We start from the raw sequence: 26,749 nt of genomic DNA on the forward strand, positions 1-26,749 counted from the left end.
AGTAGATTCTATTCCTAAATTCTTCCAAATTTTTCTCTTTTCTTTTTTTATTTCCAATGCTAAGTATGAAACCTGTGGCCTTGTCCATGCTATTTGGGTACCTTTACCAAAAAAGAAAAATTTCTCCGGATTCTGTGTATAACAAATAGTCCTTTAATTTCTACTTATCTATGTTGTAAAATTTTCTTTTAAATATTAATAATAATTTTCTCTATAAAAATAATCACTGTGTGTTGAAAAGTTCATGATAATGTTTAATAAGCTTGTCCACTCTGTACAATTGTATTTTTCAACCAAAATGTACATTTTTTTAATTCAGTTTCTTTTCTCCTTCAGAGTAATGTGAGATCCTTTTATCGAACTCTCATAAGCTTCCTAGCACACAGCAGTTTGACTATAGTTGTGTTTGCGCTTTCAATATTATCCAGTTTAACACTAAATGAAGAAGTGGGAGAAAAGGTAATTTTTCTATTTTTGAAATTAATTTTGAGATCATAGTGTTTAATATTTTAAAATCATTAAGATGTCAACTTATAATTTCTTGTGTATAATATAGTTTTCCCAATTTTTCAAAGCTATTTCATGCTCGAAACATTCATCAGACTTTCCAACTAATATTTAATATTCTAATAAATGGTGATGGCACCCTAACAAGAAAGTACTCAGTCGACCTACTTATGGATCTCCTTAAAAATCCTAAAATTGCTGATTATCTTACCAGGTATTTTATTTATCAATATGACTTTTTTTATTTATTATTTTCGATTCTATGTGTATGAGTGTTGTGCCATCATATGTGTATATGTACCACATTTGTGCCTCGTGCCTCTTAAAACCAGAAGAAGGCCTAGGATCCCTGGAACTATAGTTGAAGACATGTGTGAGCTGCCTTGTGGATGCTGGGAATTGAACCCAATCCTGTGACAGAGAACACTCTTAATGGTTAAGCCATATCTCCAGCACTAAAACATTTTTATATTTGTCTCCAAGTGTTTCTTGTCACTTACATTTGAAAGGCAGTAACATTTACTTTCAAAAAGTTCTTTGCGTTAGAGTCTCTGTCTTTATTTTCATGCAGTTTATTTTTATTTTATACATATAGGGTTTTGCCTGCATATATGTGCACCATGTGTGTGCCTTGTGGAGGCTAGAAGAGAACATAAGGACCTCTGAAACTGGAGTCATGGATGGTTGTGATCTACCCAATATGGTTGCTAGGAATTGATCCTGCTCTTTTGGAAAAGTAACACTCATCCTTGATCACTGAACTATCTCTTCAGACCTTGATTTTAGCATCTTAATTCCATTTTCTCAATACTTAAGTTGTGTTAGAATTTTAAGAAATTGGTTCAAATAGTGACTCATCGCCAAATAAGAAAACACTTATTGAACACCTCCATTGTCCAAGCAGTGAGAGACAAATGAGTCTCAGCAGCAGCAGAATGTTAAATAATTCCTGATTTTCCGTGAACAAAATAGACCTAAAGTCTAGAGCCAAGTTAACCTTGGGTAACTGAAGTTCTGCAAAACAAGACACATTCACTTTAGTGTTTCATGTTTTTCCTAAACATCTGTGATACAAATGGCTATCAAGTCAGTGTCATAGGGCATCCTTCCTGCAGAGTACCTTCCCTTTACCTGTCCTCTTTTCATCTGTTGTGAGCGTCAGAATATCCATGTGTTTCTATTCTGGCTGTTACATAATGAATGCTTACTTAAAAGCTTTGTGGTAAATAGAAATCATCTTTTGAATGTGGACTCAAGAAACAGAAAGATGACTATGTAGCAGCAATGAGAGATTGCTAAGCTAATAGTCCTTTCAGTCTCTCAGTTGCATTCTTTCCTTCTCCTTTTTGTACAGAATAGATCTCCAAGAACCATGTTGTCTTCTTTTGAGGCCGTTTGTTAAGACATCAATCTTGAATCTGTTTCTAACTAAATAGGAGAAAATCACACAGCTTTCCTTGGAACAGACCCCTTTTATTTATTCTATCAGCTTCCTTCCTTCATACCTACAATGTCTCATTCAAATATGCATTGCTTTCTTTTGCTGCCTTTCATACTCAAGCTTACATTATCCTTTATCTTTTTGCTTTGTGTGTGTGTGTGTGTGTGTGTCTGTGTCTGTGTCTGTGTGTAGGGCTGTTTTGGAACTTAATCTGTAGACCAGGCTGGCCTCGAGCTCACAGAGATCCACCTGCCTCTGCCTCTCAAGTGCTGGAATTAAAGGCGTGCCCCACCACAACCTGGCCTCACTTTGTCTTTATTTCAAATACAGGAAAAACAAAATGAAGACTCCCATCTGCTTGGAGCCGCCCCCCCTTATTTGCATGCCTAGACAAACATGTTTCTGCACATTCTTTCTTAGCTCTAGCCTGTTCTGTGTGTTCATAAACATTTTATTATGGTGTGCAGTAAGCCTTACTCTGTCATCTTCAGCAGATTATTTTCATTTTCCACGGAATGTTTCCTATTCAGCTGTCACTTCTCTTTACTTACACGTGTGCTCAAGCATTAACTTTTGTTTCAACCATTATATCCCTTTGATCATTTTCAAGGTAAAGGCCCAAATCTAAGCCCTGGCCACATAGCAGCTTTATTTCTTGACCCTTGCAGTGCTAGACAGTGACTGTAAGCTGCAGGTGAAAATCAGCTCCTCAAATGACAATGGTAAACAACCAGTCAACTACAATGTACTATGTTGCTATGTTCTGTTACTCAGAAGATTGGGTTGTAGAAAATACATTTTTCACATGGAGTAGTTTTAAGTTTAGATGGATTTACAGGTACAAAACTATGTCATAAATCATGGAATAGCTATGTAAACATTGTAAGCAAATTCGGTATATTTTTTCAGAATTTCATGCATGTTTGCAATATGTTTTGATGAGATCTACCCCCTTTGCTTTGCCTTCAATTCTTCCTCTTTTGTCATTTAATGTATACCTTCAAACCTAGGTATGAACACTTCTCTTCGTGTCTTAATCAAGTTCTAGGACTTCTAAATGCGAAAGACCCCGATTCTTCTTCAAAGGTATGTAAAAGCATGACATTTTGTTTTAAAAGATTAAAGTGTATAGCAAAACCTAAGTTAGCTGCTCTGCAGATTTAGACACTTGACACTCATGTGACCAATATTGAAATCAGAATGAGAGCATTAAAACATGAAAGCTACTTTAAGTTTTTCTTTCAAAGAGACAAATCCCACTGTCGTTACTATTGGCCCCTCAGTCTGCCCCAGTTGTCAACCACATTCAGAGGGTCCTGGTTGATCCCATGCTCATTCATTCCCAGTCTAGCTGGGATTGGTGAGCTCCCATTAGCTCAGGCACACTGTCTCAGTGGGTGAGCCAACCCCTCGTGGTACTGACTTCCTTGCTCATATTCTTCCTCCTGCTCTTCAACTGGACCTTGGGTGCTCAGTCCAGTGCTCCGATGTGGGTCTCTGTCTCTGTCTGTATCCATTGCTGGATGAAGTTTCTGTGGTGATATTCAAGATAGTCATCAGTCTGACGTTGGGACAAGGCCAGTTCAGGTTTGAATTTTGCATGCAAATGGATGAAAGTAGAAAACACTATCCTGAGTGAGATAACCCAGACCCAAAAATATGAATATGGTATGTACTCACTCATTAGTGGATTCTACATAAACAAAATGACATTGAACCTATAGTTCATGATCCTCGAGAAGCTAAGTATTAAGGTGAACCCAAAGAAAAACATATATAGATCCTCCTGGAAATTGGAAGCAGACAAGATTGCCAGGCAAAAGTTGGGAGCATGAGGCGTGAGGGTAGAGGAAGGGGGAGTGGGGGAGAGAGAGGGGAGAAGGGGAGTGGTATGGGACAATTGTCTATATTCTGTCAATTCCCAAAAAATGGACTATGGATAGTCTTATTTTTTTTTTAAATGGGGGAAGGAGTGGTGCGGGACAATTGTCTATATTCTGTCAATTGTTTTAAATAACCACTGATTGGCCAGTAGCCAGACAGGAAGTATTGGTGGGACAACCAGACAGGAAGTAAAGGCAGGTCAATGAGAACAGGAGAATTCTGGGAAGAGGGAGGCTCCTTCTGCAGTCCTGTCCAGACATAGAAGAAGCAAGATGTGACTACTCCACCAAAAAGATACAGAGCCATGTGGCTAACACAGATAAGAATAATGACTAATGTAAGTTATAAGAGTTAATAAGAAGCCTGAGCTAATGGGCCAATCAGTTTATGATTAATGTAGACCTCTGTGTGATTTCTTTGGGACTTAATGACTGCAGGAACTGGGCAGGACAGAAACCTCAGACAACGGGACAGTTGGGGAAAGCTTGGAGGAGCGGGATGGTTGAGATTGAGGAAGGACGGATATGGGAGTAGGGAAGGAGATATCTTAATTGAGGGAGACATTTTGGGGTTGACAAGAGGCTTGACTCTGGAGGGCTTTCCAGGAGTCCATGGGGCAGTGGAGAAGAGGGTGTCTGAACTGGCCTTGTCCTCTAGTCATACTAATGACTATCTTGAATATCACCATAAAACCTTCATCCGGCGACGGATGGGAACAGAATGTTTTCTTTAAAAATGCCTGGCATTTTTAGTTTCATCGTATGCTTTGTCTGTTAAAGGCCAATGAAATTGGTATTTAATGAAGACTTTATATTACACAGGTTTTAGAATTACTTCTTGCATTTTGTGCAGTGGCTCAGCTGCGCCATGTGCTCAGTCAGATGATGTTTGAACAGTCTCCATCTGGCAACAGCATTCTGGGAAGCCGTCCTAAAAGCTTAGAACCTACTGTGGCTCTGCTTCGTTGGTTAAGCCAACCTTTGGATGCATCTGAAAACTGTTCTGTTTTAGCACTGGAGTTGTTCAAGGAAATCTTTGAGGTAATGAAATGATTGACAAATGGACTTTTCTGCTTTCATGATGCTCACTTAACAATTTGTTTTATGACACTTTCGTGCAAGCCAATTGTTCACACATGAGATAAAATTAATTATACTCCAGACTGTCTAAAATTCAGCTACTGAGGGTTTTGTTTCCTGCAAACTAACATGCATTAGCATTTTCCATGTTTCTACTGAATGCTTTGTATGTGTTTTCTTACATACATACATGCAATTTCTTAAACTATCTAATTTATTACACAGAATCTATGTGATTTCCTATTGTGCTTTGGTTGTTTTCTCTCACATTTTGTCTGCTGCCTTTTATTAATTTATTGATCTTAATTAGTGAAATGAGACAGTTTGCAGACAGATGTAGTGCACTTAAGGGAATGAAGACAAATAATCTTGCTCTGTAGATTATGTTCCTAGGCAATTTAACATCTACTGTTCACATGCTTCTATACTCATTCAGCCTCTCCAGTCTTCCAAATTATTTTTCAATCTCATAATTGAATACTATGCACAAATATATGTGTGACTGATCAAGTCTGTTCATAAAAACTTTTGCATAAATTGCTTTTTTGTGTTTTTCTAGGTCCTGACTTATTATAGCATTTAAGAAACCTTTGAAACTATTTGTGATTTTATACTACTAAAGTCAGTCTCTTATTATTTAATTTCATTTTACAAATTCAGGTTGTTGTCATTAAATACTAAACATATTTAGAATAACATTTACATCATGGAATCCTTTAAAATGTCTTTTTTACAAAATCATATGGCTTCATTTGAGAAAGAAGCCAGGGTCAACCTGAAAGATGGCTAACATGGTAAACTGTAAAACATAGCTTTAAAATAGAAGACGTGAATGAATGGACTATTGAAATAAATGGTAAAAATTTAAAGAATGTGTTATAGCTCAATAATGACTGTTTTGTGTTATGTGTTCCATATTTATTTTCAATTATTCTTGATAATAAATTTTCTAGGATGTCATTGATACTGGTAACTGCTCCTCAACTGACCGTTTTGTGACCCTTCTGCTTCCTACAATCATTGATCAGCTTCAGTTCACGGAACAAAATCTGGATGAGGCCTTAATAAGAAAAAAATGTGAAAGGATGGTCAAAGCCATTGAAATTTTATTAAATATCCTTTACCATAATATAAATGAAAAGTATAAAACTCCAATTTTGTCTCTATTTGTAATCTTACAAGTTCTTACATAATATCAGAAATAATGTACCAAGGGACTGGGGAGAGAGCTTAGTCATTAAAATGCTTCCCTTGGGAGCATGAGGACTTGAGTTCAGTTTCCAGCAACCCACATGAAAATGTCAGGCGAGCATGATGGTGTGGGCTTGTAGTCCTGGGGCTAGGGAAGCAGAGACAAACCTGGGGTTTGCTGGCCAACTGTTTACCTTGGAGGATCTCTAGTCCATGAGTAACCCTGCTCAAAGTAAACGGACTGTGGTTCTGAGGGTGACACCCTAAGTTGTCCTCTGGCCTCCATTTGTTTGTGCATATGAAAACATGTATGAATACACATTACATAGTAAGAGAAAGGAAGTTGAACTGAAAATTTAACAAAGTTTCAAGGGTACCTGAAAACATTCTCCAGTTTTTCTGTTTAATTTATGCTTAAAAGCACTTTTAGAACTCATCTTTTTTTTTTTAGATACATCCTTGTGTGCATGTGACCACTGCAGAGGATCAGACTAATCACCTATTATTTACTATTGAACTACATTTCCACCCAATAAATGTTCTTAAAATATAATCATTTTTAAATAACAGTTTGAGCTTTGAAGGCGTATGCTGAAGTGGCTCCTTATAACTCTCCTGCAGTTTTAATGTCTGTTACTACTTCTGTGAGTTTTTGGCTGATGTATCAGTGCATAAGCAAATATTGATACAGTTTTTATGATTTTAGCCCCCATCCCCTGTGTGTGTGATTGTTTTTTGTTGTGTTTCTTGTTTTGTTGTTGTTGTTTGTATGTTTGGTTGGTTTGTTAGTTTGGTTTTTTTTCTTTGTATTTTTGGAGCCTGACCAGGAAGTAGCTCTTGTCAAGTAGGCTGGCCTCGAACTCACAGAGATCCTCCTGCCTCTGCTTCCCGAGTGCTGGTATTAAAGACGTGCACCACCACTGCCCGAATATTCTTGTGCTTATAACATGTAGGCAAGGTTGAAAATTACTGTTATAGAGGCATTCTGTTGCTCTGTTTAACCTTAAAGGTGTTTTATAACTTGGCCCTTTTTTTCTGATATTCATAGTAATTTATAAAATTATGAGGATATAACTCCCTAGAATACATCCAATGTTTGTTGAAACATCTTGATCACTGCTATTAGCTAAAGTAAACAAACATCCAGTGAAGACATGTCCGTTCTCTACTTTTACCATGTGTTAAACACTTTTATGAGTCCATCTCTTGCTGTTTACTAGTCACCTTAATACTTAGAAGTTTCACTTTTCTAACATGCCTTAAAGCAATTAAAATAATTACACTGGATTGCAGTGATGCAATAACTTGTTTGAAATTATTCTGAATGCCACAAGTTATATATAGCTACATAGTATATACCAAGTATTTTGATTTCTGTGTGTCTTAACCAAACTTAACCTCTGTGTGGAGATGACACTCTAAAAATGCATATTGTAAAAATATTGACTACTATAAAGTGCACCACGCTGATCGAACAGCAGTTTACATATGGCAAGATTGACCTGGGATTTGGAACAAAGGTAGCAGATTCTGAATTATGGTGAGTATTTCAAATCCAAAAGGCATACTGGCTAAAGGCAGTAAAAATTATAAAATCTTGTTATCATATTTAAAGGTCTTCCCTATTTATGTTCTATTAACTCAAAGGCTAGCTGGAAATTGCTTAAATTTTGAATTAAAAATTCAGTTTATGGATTGCATACTTCTGAAAGGTTTTGACATCTGCAGTTTATATTTCAGTAGGACTTTTTCTTTCCTTTGCATGCGTGTGAAAGAGAGATTACAGATTCTAAACATTTCTCTTCCAAAACTCCTTTTGACATTGCCTTGGTTATTTAATTTTTGCTTCATTTAATCTTACATTTTTAAAGAGAAAAATGTGACAAAATGGATAGTTTTATTACCAGAAAGCCAGTCCCTGCTGAAAGCTTAATAACAAAGACAACTCCTCTCTTCTCCTTCACACATCAGAGCTTTGGTTAAAGGTGGATGCTCACAGAGTAATGAGCAATTATTTATAACCCCTCCCTCTCATAACCAAGTTTTCCTAATGAATATTTATTGAAACCTAATAAATGCCAAACACTAAAATTTGTTCCCGTTTCCATAAATAACTGTCAGCAACTGTTGTCTTTTTTTATTTATTTCTTTCTTTCTCTGTGTAACAGCCCTTAGCTGTCCTGAAGCTAGCTCTTGTAGACCAGGCTGGCCTCAAACTTAAGAAATCCAAATACACTTACCTCTACCTCCCAAGTGCTGGGATTAAAGGCATGCACCAACACCACTGCCTGGAAGCAATTGTATTCTTGAAGAACAAGAACTACCTTTTCACTTTAAAAAAATTTTTTAGTGTGTATTTGTGTGTGTGTGTGTGTGTGTGTGTGTGTGTGTGTGTGTGTGTGTGTGTGGTGAGTAATTTGACCACAGCTTGTATGGATGTCAATACAATCTGAGGTGGAAAGACCCTTACCCATTGAACCATCTCAGCAGTCCTCTTCTAAATATTTTACTCCCTTTCAGATGCAAACTAAAGTGAGTGCATAGTCTTGAATAATTCATTCTCTACATATTAGATTTTGTTTTTAACTTTAGAAACAGTTACTAAAACTGAAATGAGTCATGTTCTAATACTTGTATTTAACTCAGCAGACATTTGTACCATGTTTGTATTTAAGAGTAGATGATGGTCTGAAATTTATATTCAGTATAAGCTTGTTCTTTCTGGAACTTGGGTACTAAAAATACTAATTTTAAAAAATATTTTAATATTTAGAAGTAATACTTTTATCTTTTTGAGTTTTATAAACAAATTTGTTAGATTTTTCATTTACTTTAGAATTATAGACAAAATATGCTAATTTTCTTCTTTTCTAATTTAAATGTGATAACTTCTATTTTTAAAGCAAACTTGCTGCTGATGTAATTTTGAAGACTCTTAATTTGATGAACAAACTAAAACAACTTGTTCCTGGTATGGAAGTAAGCTTCTACAAAATCCTTCAGGTAACTTCAGACTTTTCACATATTTTATTGTCATGTGTTTGTGTTCATGTGTGTACATATGTTTCATATTTACATAGTCTTGTGGTAACATATATGATTAGATACATGCATGTGGAAAGCCAATGTTTGTTTATCTTCTTCAATTCCTTGTTTTCTTTTTTTTTTCCTTAGCATCAGAGTCTCATTGTCCTGGAGCTCACCAGTCCAGCTAGACTGGCTAATAGATGAGCTCTAGAGTTCCAGCTGTCTCTGTCTCTGTCTCTCTACTTCCTACTCCTAGGGATAAGACTACAGATGTGACATTAAGTCCTGCATTCTCGGTGGGGACTGAGTATTGAACTCAGGTCCTTGTGTCTGAGCAGCATCTCTAGCTCCTCTATCATGGTTTGTAATAATTCTCCCTTTGTTTCTTTCTTGATTTCTTGTTTGTTTGTTGAGACTACATATCACCATGTATGTCAGTTTGTCTCTGACCTCAGCTTTCTTCTGTCTTGACCTCATAAGTGTTAGGGTTATAGGCCCATGCCTATCTTATTTTTGCTTTAATATTTTACATCCTTAGAAGGATATTTTTCTTAGAATTGGCCATGAAAAAAAAGTTGACAGTTCTATCTATTGTAATTAGAATAGTCTAATTATATATCTTAGAAACTAAACCTAACCTCCTTCAGGTTATAAGGTAGTAATTTCCCAACATTTCATTATTTTTCTACTTGCAGCTTTCTTGATCTATGTTGCCATTGGGAAAGTCGCTCGCTCGCTCTCTCTCTCTCTCTCTCTCTCTCTCTCTCTCAGTGTGTGTGTGTGTGTGTGTAAATTATACACCTATGGGTGACAAACGTGTGACGGCCTAAGGATGACTTTGAGTGTAATTCCTTAAGCCCTCTCTGTCCACTACCCCCCCTCCCCCGTGGGGTCTCTTCACTCTTCTGGACCTCACCACCAAGCACCACCAAGGAAAGTAGGCTGGTGGCTAATGAGCTGCAGGAATCTGTTCCTCTGCCTCCCCAGCAGGGTGGTTACAAACACATACCCAGCACTCATTATGGCTCCTCTGTATTAAACTCAAATTTACTAACTGGGCATCATCCCTAGGTGAGCTTTTCATTTTGATCAGAGTTGGTGACATGAAGTAAGAGGTTAGAAAACATCTGAAAGAAAGGGACTAATAAGATTGGTGAGGGTTTGCTGAAAATAGCACTAGCTTACAATATAGTAGCTGAAAAGTTCTAGATGTTATCAGAAAGCAAAGTTAGAACAGACTTAATTTAAAGTTTTATTTCTATTTTACTTTCTACTCTGCCACAAAACCAAAGCTTAAGACATGCCATGTAAGTACTCCATTACAGGGCTATACTACCAGTCCTCATTTGCTTTTCAAGAATTAGGGAACATCTAATTTTGTAAAATCCATGAGTGTTCTTAGCTCAGCTGGAGGAGGTGGGATTTATAGCTAGAAAAAAGGTTCATCAAAAGAAGAGTGTCCCTGTCTGTTACTTTCCTTATAGGTGAAAAGTCTTTCTATGCTACTATAATCTTTCTTGTTTGTTTTTGGAAAAATCGAACTAGAGTTTTTTGATTATGTAATACTTAGCTCATTGGACTTTTTTTTTTTTTTGGTTTTATCTGGTTTTCTGTTAGGCCAGGGTTTAACATTACCCATGTTAATTATCTATATTACCTAGTTTATAAGAGTTATTTAACAAAAATGCAAAATTATTTTTTCCTTAATTAAGCTAATGAAGTAGCTTAGAAAGGGTGAGGGTGAATGTTCAGATAGAGTAGAAGCTGAACTGAACCCATAGGCTGTGACAGTGGGCTCTATAACAGCATTATGCTGAAGAGGCGTGGTTCATAGTTGGCTGAATTAGTTGCTAGTCAGTGTAGGCATGAGCAATTAATTTTCCATCTTTGTACTTCAGATACCTTTACCACAAACAGCAATTAGTGATTCTCCACTCTGGGAGAAATTGTGAAGGGAATCTCTTGAGAGTAGTGAAGGCTGAATTATACTTAAGTACCTACAAAGCATCTAACATCTTAATTATAAAAGCTTGATATTAATATTTTCATTATTAGTAGTTTTTCTTTAAACAATCGAGTGAGGGCAGGGGAGATGACTCACTGAGCAAAGTACTTAAAGTTTAGATTTCTAGAACCCACATAAAAAGTTCTGTATTCCAACGCTGAGAGGCAGAGACAGCAGAACACAGGGCTTTCTGACTAACTACTCTAGCCAGTTAGTGAGCTCCAGGTTCCAAGAAAGGCTCCTTATTAAAAAGTAAGGTGAAAAGCAATAGAGAAAGACATTTAACATGGATCTCTGGCCTCTATACCTATCTATATACACATACAAAACATGCAGAGCTGCTAGTCATTTTTTCTCTTCAGTTTTTAGATGTTTTTCACGATAGGTGATTTTAGAGCTTATGGTTACTAGTGTGAAATACTGACAAAGGAAATTTGAGGTGTACTATTTTAGTCATTAGTTTGCTAATTTGCATTCATTAGTTCAAATATTTATTTGATGACTTTAACAATTATTGGCCATTCACAGTTTTCATTTATAGAAATAAAACAGTATCTAAATACTATTTTATTTTGAACAATTTAAATTTATCAAAATATTTAAGTTATTCTGATAAGTATAATTTAAGACAAGAAACTTTTTGCTGGATAATTCTTAGTTTCTCTATGGATTGCAATACAGTACATATAGTTATAACGTGGTGAAGTGTAATGACATGCAAGCATCATGTAGGAGTACTTTAGAATAGTCTTACCTTTAACTAAAGACTCAGCAGTATGTGAGTCTTACTTGCTGACGCTTACTTGCTGGTTTTTGATTTGTTTAGGATCCACGTTTGATTACTCCTTTGGCTTTTGCTTTAACATCAGATAATAGAGAACAAGTACAGTCTGGATTGGGAATATTGCTGGAAGCTTCTCCACTGCCAGATTTCCCTGCCTTAGTGTAAGTTGTAATCATTTGCAGTATCTCTTAATACAGTTAGATGTTGTGCTATGTTTCTTCATAATCCTCCATGCATATTTACTAGTAAATTGTTGAAACTGGAGATTTTATTATAATATCAGTAATCTTTTAAATAATTGAAATTCTGATTTCTGTAATGGAAAAGGATAAATACTTTTTCAAAGAAAACATAGATGCAGGTGATTAGCAGTATTCATCGTGCTGTTCTGAACATAAACTCAAGGCACTGAAGCTTGAACCAATTACTTTACTTTCTTTTGGAGAGAGAACTTTTCCTTTCTGGTTTATTTGCCAAGGAGTCCTAAGAACTACATGAACTCATACTAAGCTGGGAAGAATCAGTGTGGGGGATTCTGAAAGAAATATTAAGTGTTTTGTCATAAGATGGAGTAGATGATGGCCAGGCCAAAAAAAAAAATTTACTATATTCTTTCATTTCAGAAAATAGAATTGAATATGCTGTAGGGTTTATTGTTTGTTTGTCTTGTTTTGGATTGGGTTTGTGTCAGAGGAAGAGAATATGTAAACTGAATGGTACTGTAGTCTATACTTGGGGCTTAATATTTAGAACTTGAAGTAGTTCTTATAATTAAATTTGTAAAAGTCACTTAAATAGTTTGAAACTAGAGGTTAATAAGCAGGCCAGTAAACAAACCTTTGTTTTGTAGATTTTTATTTTATCACACCAAAGCCATATCCATCATTCATCTTAAAACCTGTTGTCTGTGCTGTTTTTACTCTAAATGTAAGAGATGAGTTTGTTAATCCATGCTGTCTGTTGTTAAGTGACTTTAGTTGCATTTTGCAGAATTGCTCATAAATAATCATAAAAGTTAAAAAACTATTGAACTAGTATCTAAGCCAAATATCTGTAAAATAAATGTCATTCCTCCCTTCATGTGATAGTGTTAGTTTGGAGGGAAAAAACAAACTCAAATCTTCACCCAAAAAAAAAACCCAAAACTTCAGCAAATTTTTTTTTTGTTTGTTTGTTTCTAGAATTGTAACATAATTGCATTTCTTTCTTTCCTTTCCTCCTTCAGAAAACTCTCCTTTTAATTTATGGTTTCTTCTGTCATTAATTGTTATTGCATGTATATATGTGTTGTGTCTGTATATGCATGCATATATGTATTTCTTTCTATATGGACATGCTAAAGTGTACTGGGGAAAGCTCACAATATCTTAACCCTACACAAAGAACTATAGACAACTGAGGAAATCTGGGAGTGGAAGAGAACCTAGATAGTGAGGAGAATAGACAGCCCAGGAACCCAGGTAGAAAACTGTTCTGGTTTGGTTTGTTTTGTTTTAAGGTAGCAATGAAATAACTTCTGATGCCATTCTGCCGTAGTCACAGATCAGTGTCTTACACAGTCATCATCAGAGAAGCTTCCTCCTACAACAGATGGGAACAAATTCAGATATAGAGACCCACAGCCAGACAGTATGCAGAGAGTGAGAGACCTTGGAACACTCAGCCCTAACCAGGATGTCTCCATCAAATTCCTTCCCTCAGGGAACTTGTAAAATAGGAAGCAAAAAGAGTTTAAGAGTAGAGGGGATGGAGGATGCCATGAAAACAGGGCCCTCTAAGTCAACATGATCAAAGCTCATATGAGCTCAAAGAGACTGAGGCAGGCTTCACAGGTCTGTACCAGGTCCTCAGTTAATATATTATAGCTTCCAGTGTAGTGTTTTCATAGGATTCCTGATAATGTGAACGACTGTCTGATTCTTGTGCCTTCTTTTGGTCTCTTTTCTTCTGTTTATTTGTTTTGTCTAATTCTAATATGTAGGTTCGTTTTTATTATATTTTGTTATTTTATTATTAAAAAATTAAAGGTTCATAAAATGTCCATCACTATGGAGAGGAGTAGCTAATTATTCATATTACATAGGACATTAATGAAAACCTCTCTAGAGAGGTGAATTTGAACCAAGATCCTATGGTAAGGAATTGGCCCTCTTCTGATAGTTTCAAATAAAGGAACAGCTTATCCAAAGGCCTTGAGACATATAAACAGGATTGGCTTTTAGTGGAGCACAATAGAAGTCAGGTGGATGAGGATGTACTGGGAGAAAAAGAGGGGTTAGAGGAGAGTATAGATGAAACCAAGTGATATCATATATGATAAGGTTGTCCTGAGTACTACAGTAACTTTGTATTCATTACAAATATTTTATACTTGCTAACTAGTGCTCGAATGCCTCCAAATCAAACATGGAATTGTCACATGTAATAAGTAGAAAAGAGTCCTTTGGAAATTGAGAATGTTTTCCCAAGCCGTGCTTTAGTGTGATTACCAAAAATATGATTTCCAGTGCATTTTGAGACTTATAGTCCCCAAAGAAGACTCATTTCAAATATTGCCATAGTTCTGTAACAACTCTGCCTTTTGCTCCATTTTTGTGATCACTTTTTCTTTCTGACTCTTACTCAGTCTTGGAGAAAGTATAGCAGCAAACAATATATACAGACAGCAAGAAACTGAACATCTACCCAGGAGAATGCCTTTGCAGCCCTTAAATCCCTGTTTTCCAGCATCAACGAAGTGCTTATCGCCTCCTCTTTCAAAGGATAATGCTCCTCCATTGAACATTGAGGAGCTAATAGAAAAACTTCAGGCCGGAGTAATGGTGAGTGATGAGTAGCACTGTAAATGGGCTTGTGCTTGGTAGGGCCAGCTAAATGTCAGCTCTGATTACAGCATTTACTTAAACAACTTTACATGCAGATATTATCACTGAAACCTTATCCTTTGACATAAAAAGTAAAATCTGGACATTTTTTAAAGAAAAAAAAAGGTATAAAATTTTAACATTTTTTTATAAAAAAAAAAACCAGCTATCATTCTTATTCTAGTCCCCTTCCTGCCTGCCTACTAGATGACTACATAAATACTTTCAAATCACTCACATGAGTACTGAACCTTGCTCAGGTAGCCAAATTAATGAAGTATTTGTAACCCACCTGACACAATGTGTTTTACTCTTCAGCGTTAGTGATTTAGTTGCAAAGTAGGCTTTTATTTTTCTTTTGTCAAATTTACATTTTTCTGATTTTAACTCTATAAAACCAGGTAAAGGATCAGATTAATGATATAAGAATATCTGACATAATGGATGTTTATGAGATGAAACTTTCCACATTAGCTGTGAGTACAATCTTATTTTAACTATGTAATGTTTCATGCATTTGACAGATGTTTTCCTAAACAATGGATATTAACAGTGTATTTTCTTCTAGTCTAAAGAGAGCAGGTTACAAGATCTCCTGGAAGCAAAAGCCCTGGCTCTTGCACAGGCTGACAGACTCATCGCTCAGTATCGCTGTCAGAGAACTCAAGCAGAGACAGAGGTCTGTACACTATATAAATAAAGCATGTCTGAGACTTCATCAATGAAATAAAAGTATGCACAGCACTAGTTACAAGTATATTCCTATCATGTGTTGGAACTAAGGTGAATTACCTTGAGCATTTTATGCTCAAGCTTTTGAAGTTCTTCCCTTTACTTTTTACTACGTTGTCATCTCACTTTTCTTTTCTACCTGATTGATGTGTGTTTGTGTATGTATCATTAATGTTTTACCATTGAATGTCAGAGATCCTCAGAATTATATTGAGTCCTTTTCTTTCTTATTTTTCTGTTGTATAGTTTCAGCTACTACTAAAAGTCAATGTTCCCAAATTTATGGCAAGCAGAGATCTTTTTTCCTCAGCATTAATTGAACTATGTTACTGAATTTAGTCATTTGAGAAATGGCTGAAACTCTGTTTAATCTGTAGTAAGGCACTTAGCCCTGGCTTTAAAATATACTTGTAGTATAGTGGTCTGTGTACTGCTTGAGTTTTCTGACTTAGAACCCTGGAAATCACTGTTTCCATCCTGTATATTCACTAGGTTTGGCTGATTAACTTAACTTTCTGTAGTCTTCCTACTTGTCTGTTACTCAGACACTCACACTTAAGTGGTATTCTATGCTTTGTCCCCTTCCCTTTATTCCACTTCCCAAGGGCATCTAAAGGAATACCTCATCCTATCTCTCCAGTGCTCCATGGTAGTTGTCATTGCTCTCTGATGTCATTGAAATTTTTTAATTTGACAAAAACAAGTTTCACTTCACCCTACATCTTCTATATTTTGCTAGTAAACTGCAGGTAACTGCTTATATTGATTTGCATTTTGGTAGAACTTACCATAGTCTTAAGTTTTCTTAACTTTGAATTTCCTTAACCATATTTAGAGTGCCTTTTTCTCTTTCCTTGCCCAATACCTCATCATCTTTGGTTTTCATTTAAATGCCCACATCCCCACAATGGCCTTCCATGGCCATTTTCTCACTCGTATGTTTGACTTTCCTTCTGTGCCTCTACTTTGTGATTGCCTCTTCACAGTACTTCCCATACCATATGAAAATCAAACTACTTCCCACCCCTACTTTTGATAATAAATACTATTTCTGAATCTCTAAGCTCCAGTACATCTTTGGCATATGGTTGTTACTTTATAAGTTTTGTAATTAAAGTATTTATAATATACACTTCATGGTTGAAAACTTTGCTTAATAATAGGAAATTTTCAGCAAAATTTATTCATTGTTTCCTTAAATAAATTATAATATTAAAGAGTTTGAAAGAGGGATTAAAAATGCTAATAAATAAAATACCTTTAAAATATTTGCAGAATAAAGGTATCCTAAAAATTATAAAGAAATATCACTGAAAAGAAAGGGGGGAGAAATAAACGTATATTCTATCTCTGATTTATGTATTGTCTAGGTTACATTTTCTATTGCTGAAGTAAAATACCTTGACTAAAGTAACTTAAGAAAGGATTTATTTTAACCTATAATTCAGAGGTATATTGACAAGGAAATCAAAGTGTTAGGAGTTTGAAGTGACAGGTTACATTGCACTCACTGTCAGGGAGTAGAGTTACCAGCACACTAATGCTCTGCTCACTTTCTCCATTTCATGCATTCCTGGATCCCTTGCAGAGGAAATGGTCCCATCCAAAATTGAGATGGGTCTTTCCATATCAATTCACCTAACCAGATAATCAAAAGAGACCCATTTCCCAGGTCATTTCAGACTCTGGTAAGGTGACAAGACTAACTATCACATGTATTAATATAAAAGCATAATTTTCTATAAAAATCCTCCTTTTTTAGTATTCAAGAGTTTATATTTAAAAATATATGAAAAAGATTTAAAGAGAATTAGGAATGCTTAATATCCTTCTTCTCCCCCCGCCCCATATTTTAGCATGCTTTCATTTGTCTTAACTGATACATTGAACTTCTAAATGCCAAGAAAGGAAATTAGTAATTTTCAAAGAGTTACTCTTTTCATTTTTCATACTACTCTCTTACATTGTATGTCTTTTGGGCATCTTGTTCATTTTATTACACAATTTGATGTTTTATCTCAAAAATAACAAATTTTTATCCCTTTTTATAGTCAAGTTTCTATCAAACATTTGAAAATTTCTTTTAATTCAAAATGGTAGATAGCATACATTCTTTATTCTAATTACTGCTTATTTAGGCTGTGCTTCCTAGTTAATTAGTTAATGTTAGTTTAATTTTAAATGTTAGGTCAGTATCTTGTTTCTGATTCTTACCTGAAATGAAAAAACTGATGTATGTAAACTTGGCAGTTTAGTGTTGATGACTGCCCCTAAGGAATATATACTTTCACCTAAATATTATATGGAGAATTATTTTTTTATTTTTCAGTTGTATTGATTTCTATTATTCTGGTCATGCTGAAATTGCTTTTGTCAAAACAGTCTATTAAATTGTAATTTATAATGTAAATAAATGTAATTTATAATATTACATTTAATATATATAATTAAATGTAATATTATAAATTATTACTTTATAATAGTAATAATTTAGTATTGTGTAATACTAAATATTAATATTACTATATTAATAATATAGTAATAATTAATAATACTAAATATTAATATTTAGTAATAGTGTGAGACATTCATATACTCACACTATAGAACTTAAGTTCCCCTCCTGTACACACACATAACTCATATGTAATTGTAAAGGAATTACTGAATGAACTTAGTTGTCACAATATTAATATTAGAACTGACTGTTGGTCATTTCAGAAAGTCAAAATTAGTTAAGCAACCTAATACCACAAAAATAATAATATAATGTAAATAAAATGTAATTTATAATTTCAAAAATTTCAAATTTTTGAAAGCCAAAATACTTCAAAAATCTGTTATGTTGGACTGATGAGATGAAGTAGTAGGTAAAGGCCTTTTTCACAAGTCCTGATAAGCTCAGTTCAATCCCCAGAACACAGATGGTGCAAAGTGAAAACTTATTTCCACAAGTTGTTAATCTCTGACCTCCACATTGTACAGTGATTTGCATGAACCCAGACATATACTACACACACACACACACACACACACACACACACACAGATAAATGATACAGTTGTTAAAAGTAGCTTTTGAACGCTATCAGGATATGGGTGGAAAATTCTCCAGTATGAAATTTCTATGACCAAAGTTTTAAAACAGAAGTACATAAAATTACCTTCATGTTATGTATATGAGGGATATGAAATATAAGTAAACTCTGTGCCTAGATGTGGGCCTCATGTATGTTATGTATGTGGAATATCCAAAACCCTAAAGAATATGAAATAATCCTGATCTTCAGCCTGAATCAGATTTGGAACTAGTTAAGAATATACAACTAATATAGGGGGTTTTTTGTGGGGGGGGTGTTTGTCTTTTTTTGTTGTTGTTGTTTTTTCAAGACAGGATTTCTCTGTAGCTAGCTCTTGTAGAACAGGCTGGCCTCGAATTCACAGAGATCTGCCTCTGCCTCCCTAGTGCTGAGATTAAAGGCATGTGACGCTACTGCCCGGCTCTAGTATAGTTTTCTACAGCCCAGTACATACTAAATTAGTATTTGGTAACTCTTTTAAATTGTACAATTTATCAACTATAATGTTTGTTCATATTGCATATGTACATTATTTAGTATATTTTGAGAAGTATGTTAGACAATTTGTTGTAGTGCCAACATCACATAGTATACTTAAGCTAAGATAACTAGGCACAATAATCCAGTGGAACCTTCACCAGCTAGGTGATACATTTTTATCCAAGCATTCCAACATGATATATGTATAAATAAATGGTAGTGGAAAAGCACGTTTCATTTTCTTTTGAGGCACGGACACTTGCGGGTATGTTAAGAGAAGCTGAAAGAAAAAACGAAGATCTTAGTATGTTGCTGAAATCACAACAGTTGGAATCGGAAAGAGCCCAGAATGATATTGAGCATCTCTTTCAACACAATAGGAAATTAGAGTCTGTGGCTAAAGAACATGAAATACTGACAAAGTCCTACATGGAACTTGTTCAAAGGTAAATTAAATAAAAGTTTCTGTGTAAAGTTAGAACTAAGTGAATATGCCACATTTCCTCAACCCTAAATAATTCTTTAGGCTTGGGGCGGGGGGGGGGGGGGGTAAAAAAAAGAAAAGTAATAATTCATTAAACATTTCTTATATTGTGGTGGCACCATAAAATATTTAGTGTGTAAGAGATTTGAGACTGCCTAGAATGAACTGAATGAGAACAACAGTAGACATGTTGCCCAAATAGATAGGGAAAAGACCATGAGCCACAACCCTACACAAAGAACTACTAGCAACTAAGGAGTCCTAGTAGCAAGAGAAGTAGCCCTGTCCAGGGAAGAGCAGACAAACCTGTTGATTTTCCAATACCAAATGATTAGCCATGCAAATATATACACGTAATGTTACACAGACCAACAGGTTATATGCATTTATATTCAGTCACAGGTTATCTGGGATGTAAGCTTATCAGAGACAAGTTTCTTCATTTTGGTCACTGTGACCTAGAAGAAGTAGTGCTTGATAGTGAACCACTGCTATATTAACAATTATTGGATGAGGGGCCAGCAAGATGGCTCAGTGCATAAAGGTTCTTGCTACCAAGCCTGGCAACTTAAGTTTGATCCCTAGAATATGCGTGTTGGAAGGAGAGAGCCAATGTACTCAGACATTCATATACTCACACTATAGAACTTAAGTTCCCCTCCTGTACACACACATAACTCATATGTAATTGTAAAGGAATTACTGAATGAACTTAGTTGTCACAATATTAATATTAGAACTGACTGTTGGTCATTTCAGAAAGTCAAAATTAGTTAAGCAACCTAATACCACAAAAATTTGTGTTACTCCTTAACTTGACTTTTATTATCATTGAATATTGTTTACTGTGCCATGCAATGAGTTCTTTAGGTAAATTGTATAGTTAAGGAGCATAATGCTGCTTTTCTCCATGAAGACACTGACACATTTCCTTGTATTCTTAGAAATGAAAATACTGAAAAGAAGAATACCGACTTACAGACTAGTTGTGAGTCCCTGAATAAACAGATTGAGACAGTGAAAAAGCTGAATGAGTCACTCAAGCAGCAAAATGAAAGGTAAAACCTCTAGTTCTATATTCTAATTATTTGTTATTTTGGAAATGCAATGATTCTCTTTCTACACAGAATATTGGTTTTTATTGATAGCTAATAGACCTCTTCTTTCAGATTATAGTTTAAATTTGTCATACTTGTAATTAAAAGTTTTACATAATATTTTAGAGTATAAAATAGTACAAATAATTTTATTCAGTAACTTTTCTTTTGTAACTTTAGAACTATTGCTCAGTTAATGGAGACAGAAGAACAGAGAAAAGAAGTCCAGAACCAATTAGTAGACAGAGAATGTAAATTATCAAGTAAGTGGCTTTGTTTGAGACACTATCTGTTTTCAGCCTATTTTGTTTTGGAAGATCATCAGAGCATGTTTTATCTACTATTTACTTCCCTTGTTAGTTTTAAAAATATTGTTTTATTGTTCTTAACTTTGTGTATATGGTTAATGGAATATATCGCATAAGTGCAAGTGGCCGTGGAAGATGTCTGGGTTAAACTGATTTTCAGCAAAAGCAGTACCTACTCCAAACTGCTGGGCCCCAATTCTATTATTTTTCAAATTACTTCCTAAACAACTTCTTCTTCCTTTGAACTTTCATTGGAGCATTTTCATTCATTTGATCAAGTAGAAAATATGGTCATTGCCATTTTAGGGATTATAGGAAATAATTGCCCTTTTTAAAATAAATTTTTTTTCATAACAGCAGGTGGCAGTGTTGGGTAACTTTAGAGTTACTGGTCTCTAAATGCTGTAATCTGTGAAATGACCTTTGCTCTTTTAACTTCCCTTCCTTAATACACAGAGACCAAGCCTGCTTGATTTGCCATATTTTTTGATCCCCATTTTTTGGTAACTCTTAAGCTCTTCATGTTCCATCATGCCTCCATCCTGTCCTCATTTTGTGTGCCCCCCCATCCTCTTCTCACAATGCTTGTTTAAAACAGAGGAAGCTGGGAAAGACATAAAGACTTGCTATTTTATGTAGAATACTGGTAAAAAGGAAGAATTTGGGGTATTTTTTTTTTTTTACTCTTTACATCTATTTTATAGAGGATAGGATCCCTGGTAGGTTCCAGGAATTAATTCAGGTGATGGTAAGCAAGTTTACCTTCTGAGCCATCTCGACCTCCCTTGGAGTATTTTTTTTAATCAGTAAATTTTATATAAACATATTTCCAACAAACTATTTGATTACCTTTCTCATCTTTTTTTTTTCCTTTTAGTAGTAGATACTTAAGTGCATGACTGTTTGTTTTTAGATTTGCATAAAAAAGCAAAGTCCCAAGAAGAAATGATTAATGTTTTACTAAAGGAAAAAGAAGATAAGCAGGAAACCATTGATATCCTTAGGAAAGAATTAAGCAGAACAGAACAGATAAGAAAAGAATTGAGTATTAAGGTAAGATCCTTCCGTTTTCCTTACAAGAAAATGAAAAAAAAAGAAAAAGAAAAATAGTTTTTTTGAATAGAATGAGCATGTGTCTTAGGATTTCTATTGCTGTGAATAGACTTCGTGACCAAGGCAACCCTTATAAAGAAAAGCATTTAATTGGGGCTGGCCTACAGTTCAGAGATTTAGTTCATTTTCATCATGGTTTGAAGCATGGCAGGACACAGGTAGACATGATGCTGGAAAAATAGAGAATGAGACACGGGGCCTGGTTTGAGCATGTCAGATGTCAAAGCCCAACCCAGTGACACACTTCTGCCAACACAGCCAGACCTACTCCAACAAGACCATACCTCCTAATGATGCTGCTCCCATTGTGCCTATAGAGGCCATTTACATTCAAACTACCACAGTAGATTAATGTTGTTCTTTAGTAATTTAAAGTCATTAAAGATTTCTTAAGTGCATACTACAGCTTTTAAGTGTGTAGAGAACATAAAAGGGGTTCATAGGTTTTCATGTGGCATGTAGGTAGCTTTATATAGGTTGGTAGCTCTGTCTTTACTTATATGGGTAATACGGAATTTATATTTCTTAGAGCCTTATGATTTGCAAAGAACTTCTAAAATTGTTCTGTTGATTATCTTCTCTAACAAATATAAATATCAAATACTAACACCTGTAACTTACCAAGGAGGAGTTGGAGTTATATATAATTGAAATACTATATATTGTAAATTTTAATCTACTCCTTGTATATCTCAGATGAGAAATGTTCTGGCCTATTTACTCTCTATTTCTTGTCATTTCTTCCTCACTCCTTAGGCTTCCTCCCTAGAAGTGCAGAAGGCTCAATTAGAAGGTCGTTTGGAAGAGAAAGAATCTTTGGTGAAACTTCAGCAAGAGGAGTTAAACAAGCATTCTCACATGATAGCAATGATCCACAGTTTAAGTGGAGGAAAAATAAGCCCAGAAACTGTGAACCTCAGTATATAAACATTGTGACTTTGAGGAATTGACAAATGAATACTTTTGATCTGTTTATATATTGGAGGTGGCAGTCAGTGGAGAAAATTGTGACTCCAAGATAGTTATCATTTGCTTACTACCTTCTAACTTAGTAAAAATCCTAATTTGACCCTTGTTTTATTTGATCTTTGGAATATTAATTTTTTTAGATTTTTGTATTTTGGTTTCTCTAATGTTTGCTCTTACATGTCTTAGGTATTCTTATTTCTGATCATATTCATGGGTTATTTCACATCAACCATGAATACATTTTCATAAATGTGCTTTTAAGCACTCTTTATTGTATGAACATGTTTGAGTAGACACACAGACTATGAGGGCTACAATGTCTTTAGTACTGTCATTATAAATGTGCTTTGTCACTGACTAAAATGTCATCACAAAGTGATGTATTTGTTAAATTAAGCTTTCTTGAGAGAATAGTCTTGAAGATGATCAGTTAAGATCAATTAGTTAAAAAGAGAAATGGTCTGATACTAAGTTAATTTCTCTCTAAAGTTAACAGAAAACAATAGATTGAAAAGAGTTTGTAATACTGCATTTAAAATAAAATAATGTAAGGCCTAAACTCTAAATTTGAAAACAGATGCAGTAGTTATCAGAAATAATGTTTAAAAATTGGGTGGTATCCATTATGTTAAATGATTACTTAGTCTGTTAAAATTAATAATTTGTAGGATTATTTGCAACTTTTTTCAGTTCTTTTATTTGTCTTTGTCTTTGTGCTTTTTTTCCCCCTTGACATTTCATATATCTAAGGTATATTTAACCACTCACTTTCCATTTTATTTTTGGCTGTTATTTTTAATTTTGTTGTTGTTTGCCTTTTGAGATGAGGTTTTTCTCTAATGCAGACTGATCTTGAATTTACTATGGAGTTCATGCTGGTCTTGACTTGAGCCCATGGTGATCTCCTGCCTCGGCCTCCCAAGGACTGGAATGATAAGTGTGACCTGCTATATCCAGATGTGTTTTCTCCTTAAGATGTGGTATGTTGACAAATTCATTTTTGCTTTCAAGGGTAACTGAATTTCTGTTCTAGCTACAGTCATACATGTTATTTCCTATAGTATACACATTTAATATATAAATATTTTTAATGAGCCATTGACTTTTAAAGCAAAAGTTAACTATCCCTGTTTAGATAGTTCAATCATACAAAGGAATTTTTTTAGCACTTTTCAAATGGTAATAAGTATTATGTGCTTAAGAAACCATTTTAGGTCAGTTACTTTGCTAAACTTTTATCTGAAAAAGTAGAAATCATAATGCCTAAGTTTTAAATTGAACATGATTCTGAGTTGGTGAAATCTTACTATTTTCTGCTCTATTTTGGATCAAGAATCATTTCTTTATCTATCATGTTTCTACTGCATAGTACACCTGCAATTGGCTACTTACTAGGTAACTCAGTTCTCAAATCATGTTCTTGGATATTATAATACTGTATTTAACTAACCCTTATTATATAGTACTTAATAATGGCCCCAAATATGTAAAATCAGTCATTTTGGATATAACTATTATCTAATATAATTAAAGAAAGTAGAATAAGTACAATAAAATTTTGATGTTAAGAATATAATTAAATAACTCATTATAACATCTTTTTATAATTACCATTTTTAATTATTACCAATTGTTATTCTCTTGCAGTACCTAATTTATAAATTAAGCTTTGTAGCTTGGTATAATAGTGTGTGCCTACAACTCTCTTACTTTGAAAACACAGACAGTTGGATCCCAACTTCAGGTTCATTTCAGCTGCACTGTGAGGTCTTAGTTTACATAAGGATGAAACCATGGGGTTTGGTAGAACAGAAATTATTTAAATTTTATAATATGTATTATATGAAGAATCATAATACATTAGAACTCAGTACTACCTCCAATTCTGGTCATCTGTGAGAGTTTTAGAATATTTCTTTAGGTGGGTGAGGACTACTGTACTCTAATATGTTGCTAGTAGCATTTCTCAAAGTGCAGTCATTTCAGTCTTTCCTCTCTGAGGAAAAAGCATCTTTCATCACTTTCTTTTGTTTCTTGTAGCACATTTCTTATTCCTATTGTTCTTCTCAACACGTAGTATATTGGATACTTTTCTGCTTGTATTTTTTTGTTTGATTGATTGATTTTTGTTTCTGGTTCTATGTACCTCAGATTTTAAAAGCAAAAGTTTATATCTAAATACATTTTTTTTCTCAAAATTTTTAGAGGAGTTCACACTATGGTAACATAGGTGAAGATTTAGAGATGATTAGTACCTGTATACCATGTCTCAAAATAAAAGAACAAACTTTAGAAATTTATCACTAGTATTTTATCTGCTTAAATTTTCGGAGGTATAAGTTTTCTAAAATACACACTATTATATTTCCTTGTACAGTTTATACTTACAGCTTGAATAAAGTTCTTTTAACTGATTAAAGTTTATTCTAACTATTAATTTAATGTGAGGCTAGAAAAATGGAAAGGTATTGCTATATCTTACAAAGAAATCAGATTAGTGCTCTTGGGTTATAATGTCATAAACGCTATCTGAAGATTGGAAGGAGATACCATCATTAATTACATTTGTTATTTTAGGCTGTGGAAGACATAAGGTCATACTCATAACTATTAAACTCTGCTAATTGTAGCACAAAAGCAGCCTTGGACAGTACATATGTAAATATCACTAGCTGGGTTCTAGTAAACCCTATTAACGAAAATTGTCAGTGATTTGCTATTAAATATTGAATTTACCCACTAAGAAATTGTTGAAAATCTTCATCTTATGTTTTGTTTACTAATATCTGCTAATTAATTTTTGTATTTTCTCTTGTCCTGCTAGATTGTTTGTCTTTTGCTTTTGTGAATTTACACATAAAATATATGACTTTTAGATATTATATAACTAGAACTGACTTCTTAAATCTCTTTAACAATAAATTCTTTTAATTTCATCCTCCACGTAAAAGTTAATATTGTAACACAATATATAGCAATGTTTCTCAACTTCCTAATGCTGCAGCCCTTTAATACAGTTCTACATGTTGTGGTGACCCCCAACCATAGAATTATTTTTTGTTACTATTTCATAACTATAATTTTTATACTGCTGTGAATCAAAATGTAAATATCTGTGTTTTCAGGTGGTCTTAGGTGACCACTATGAATGGGCTTTTTGACACCACCCTCAAGTGGTCACAGCCCACAGGTTGAGAACACTGATAAACAGAATGTAAATCTTGCTTCTCCATAGCACCGTTCATCACATTATCTTTTATGCTATAGTTGACAGTGTATGTTGCCTATATGAAAATAAATAATTCCTATATGGTATTACAATATTAGCTTTAAGTAGGTAAATGGAAAAGCTTCAGCTGCCGTCAATATATTTATTTATTTGCTTGTAATGATGCAGAGTATTTTATTATAACATGACTTGTGGGTTTGTGAGCATCTTAGCGTTTCTATTGCTGTGAAGAGATACCACGGCCACAGTAACTCTTATAAAGGAAAACATTTAATTGGGGTTGGCATATAGTTTCAGAGGTTTAGTCCATTATCATCATGGTGGGATATGGTGGCATGCAGGTAGACATGGTGCTGGAAAAGGAGCTGATCTCCATCTTGATCCACAGGCAACAGGAAGTGAATTGTACTGCTGGGTGAAACTTGAGCATAGGAGACCTCAAAGCCCACCCCACCTATTTCTAAGACCTTACCTAC

General features: G+C 34.6%; 1 protein-coding gene across 1 annotated transcript in view; it reads left to right on the plus strand.

Annotated features, from left to right (window-relative positions):
• Positions 1 to 25,344, plus strand: part of Cip2a (cellular inhibitor of PP2A) — a 34,133-nt gene extending 8,789 nt beyond the window's left edge. Inside the window, exons 6-21 of the mRNA XM_048454326.3 lie at positions 337 to 459; positions 576 to 721; positions 2,959 to 3,034; positions 4,654 to 4,872; positions 5,865 to 6,024; positions 7,501 to 7,642; positions 9,006 to 9,105; positions 11,961 to 12,079; positions 14,545 to 14,740; positions 15,184 to 15,258; positions 15,351 to 15,461; positions 19,323 to 19,519; positions 20,502 to 20,615; positions 20,835 to 20,917; positions 21,876 to 22,015; positions 22,832 to 25,344. Coding sequence (XP_048310283.1) covers positions 337 to 459; positions 576 to 721; positions 2,959 to 3,034; positions 4,654 to 4,872; positions 5,865 to 6,024; positions 7,501 to 7,642; positions 9,006 to 9,105; positions 11,961 to 12,079; positions 14,545 to 14,740; positions 15,184 to 15,258; positions 15,351 to 15,461; positions 19,323 to 19,519; positions 20,502 to 20,615; positions 20,835 to 20,917; positions 21,876 to 22,015; positions 22,832 to 23,002 — 2,172 coding nt within the window. The 3' untranslated portion in view covers positions 23,003 to 25,344. The remainder of the gene's footprint in view (positions 1 to 336; positions 460 to 575; positions 722 to 2,958; positions 3,035 to 4,653; positions 4,873 to 5,864; positions 6,025 to 7,500; positions 7,643 to 9,005; positions 9,106 to 11,960; positions 12,080 to 14,544; positions 14,741 to 15,183; positions 15,259 to 15,350; positions 15,462 to 19,322; positions 19,520 to 20,501; positions 20,616 to 20,834; positions 20,918 to 21,875; positions 22,016 to 22,831) is intronic.
• Positions 25,345 to 26,749: the final 1,405 nt, after the last annotated feature.

Source organism: Myodes glareolus, chromosome 2 (assembly GCF_982192425.1).
Source record: "Myodes glareolus chromosome 2, mMyoGla1.1, whole genome shotgun sequence".
Classification (NCBI taxonomy): Eukaryota; Metazoa; Chordata; class Mammalia; order Rodentia; family Cricetidae; genus Myodes; species Myodes glareolus.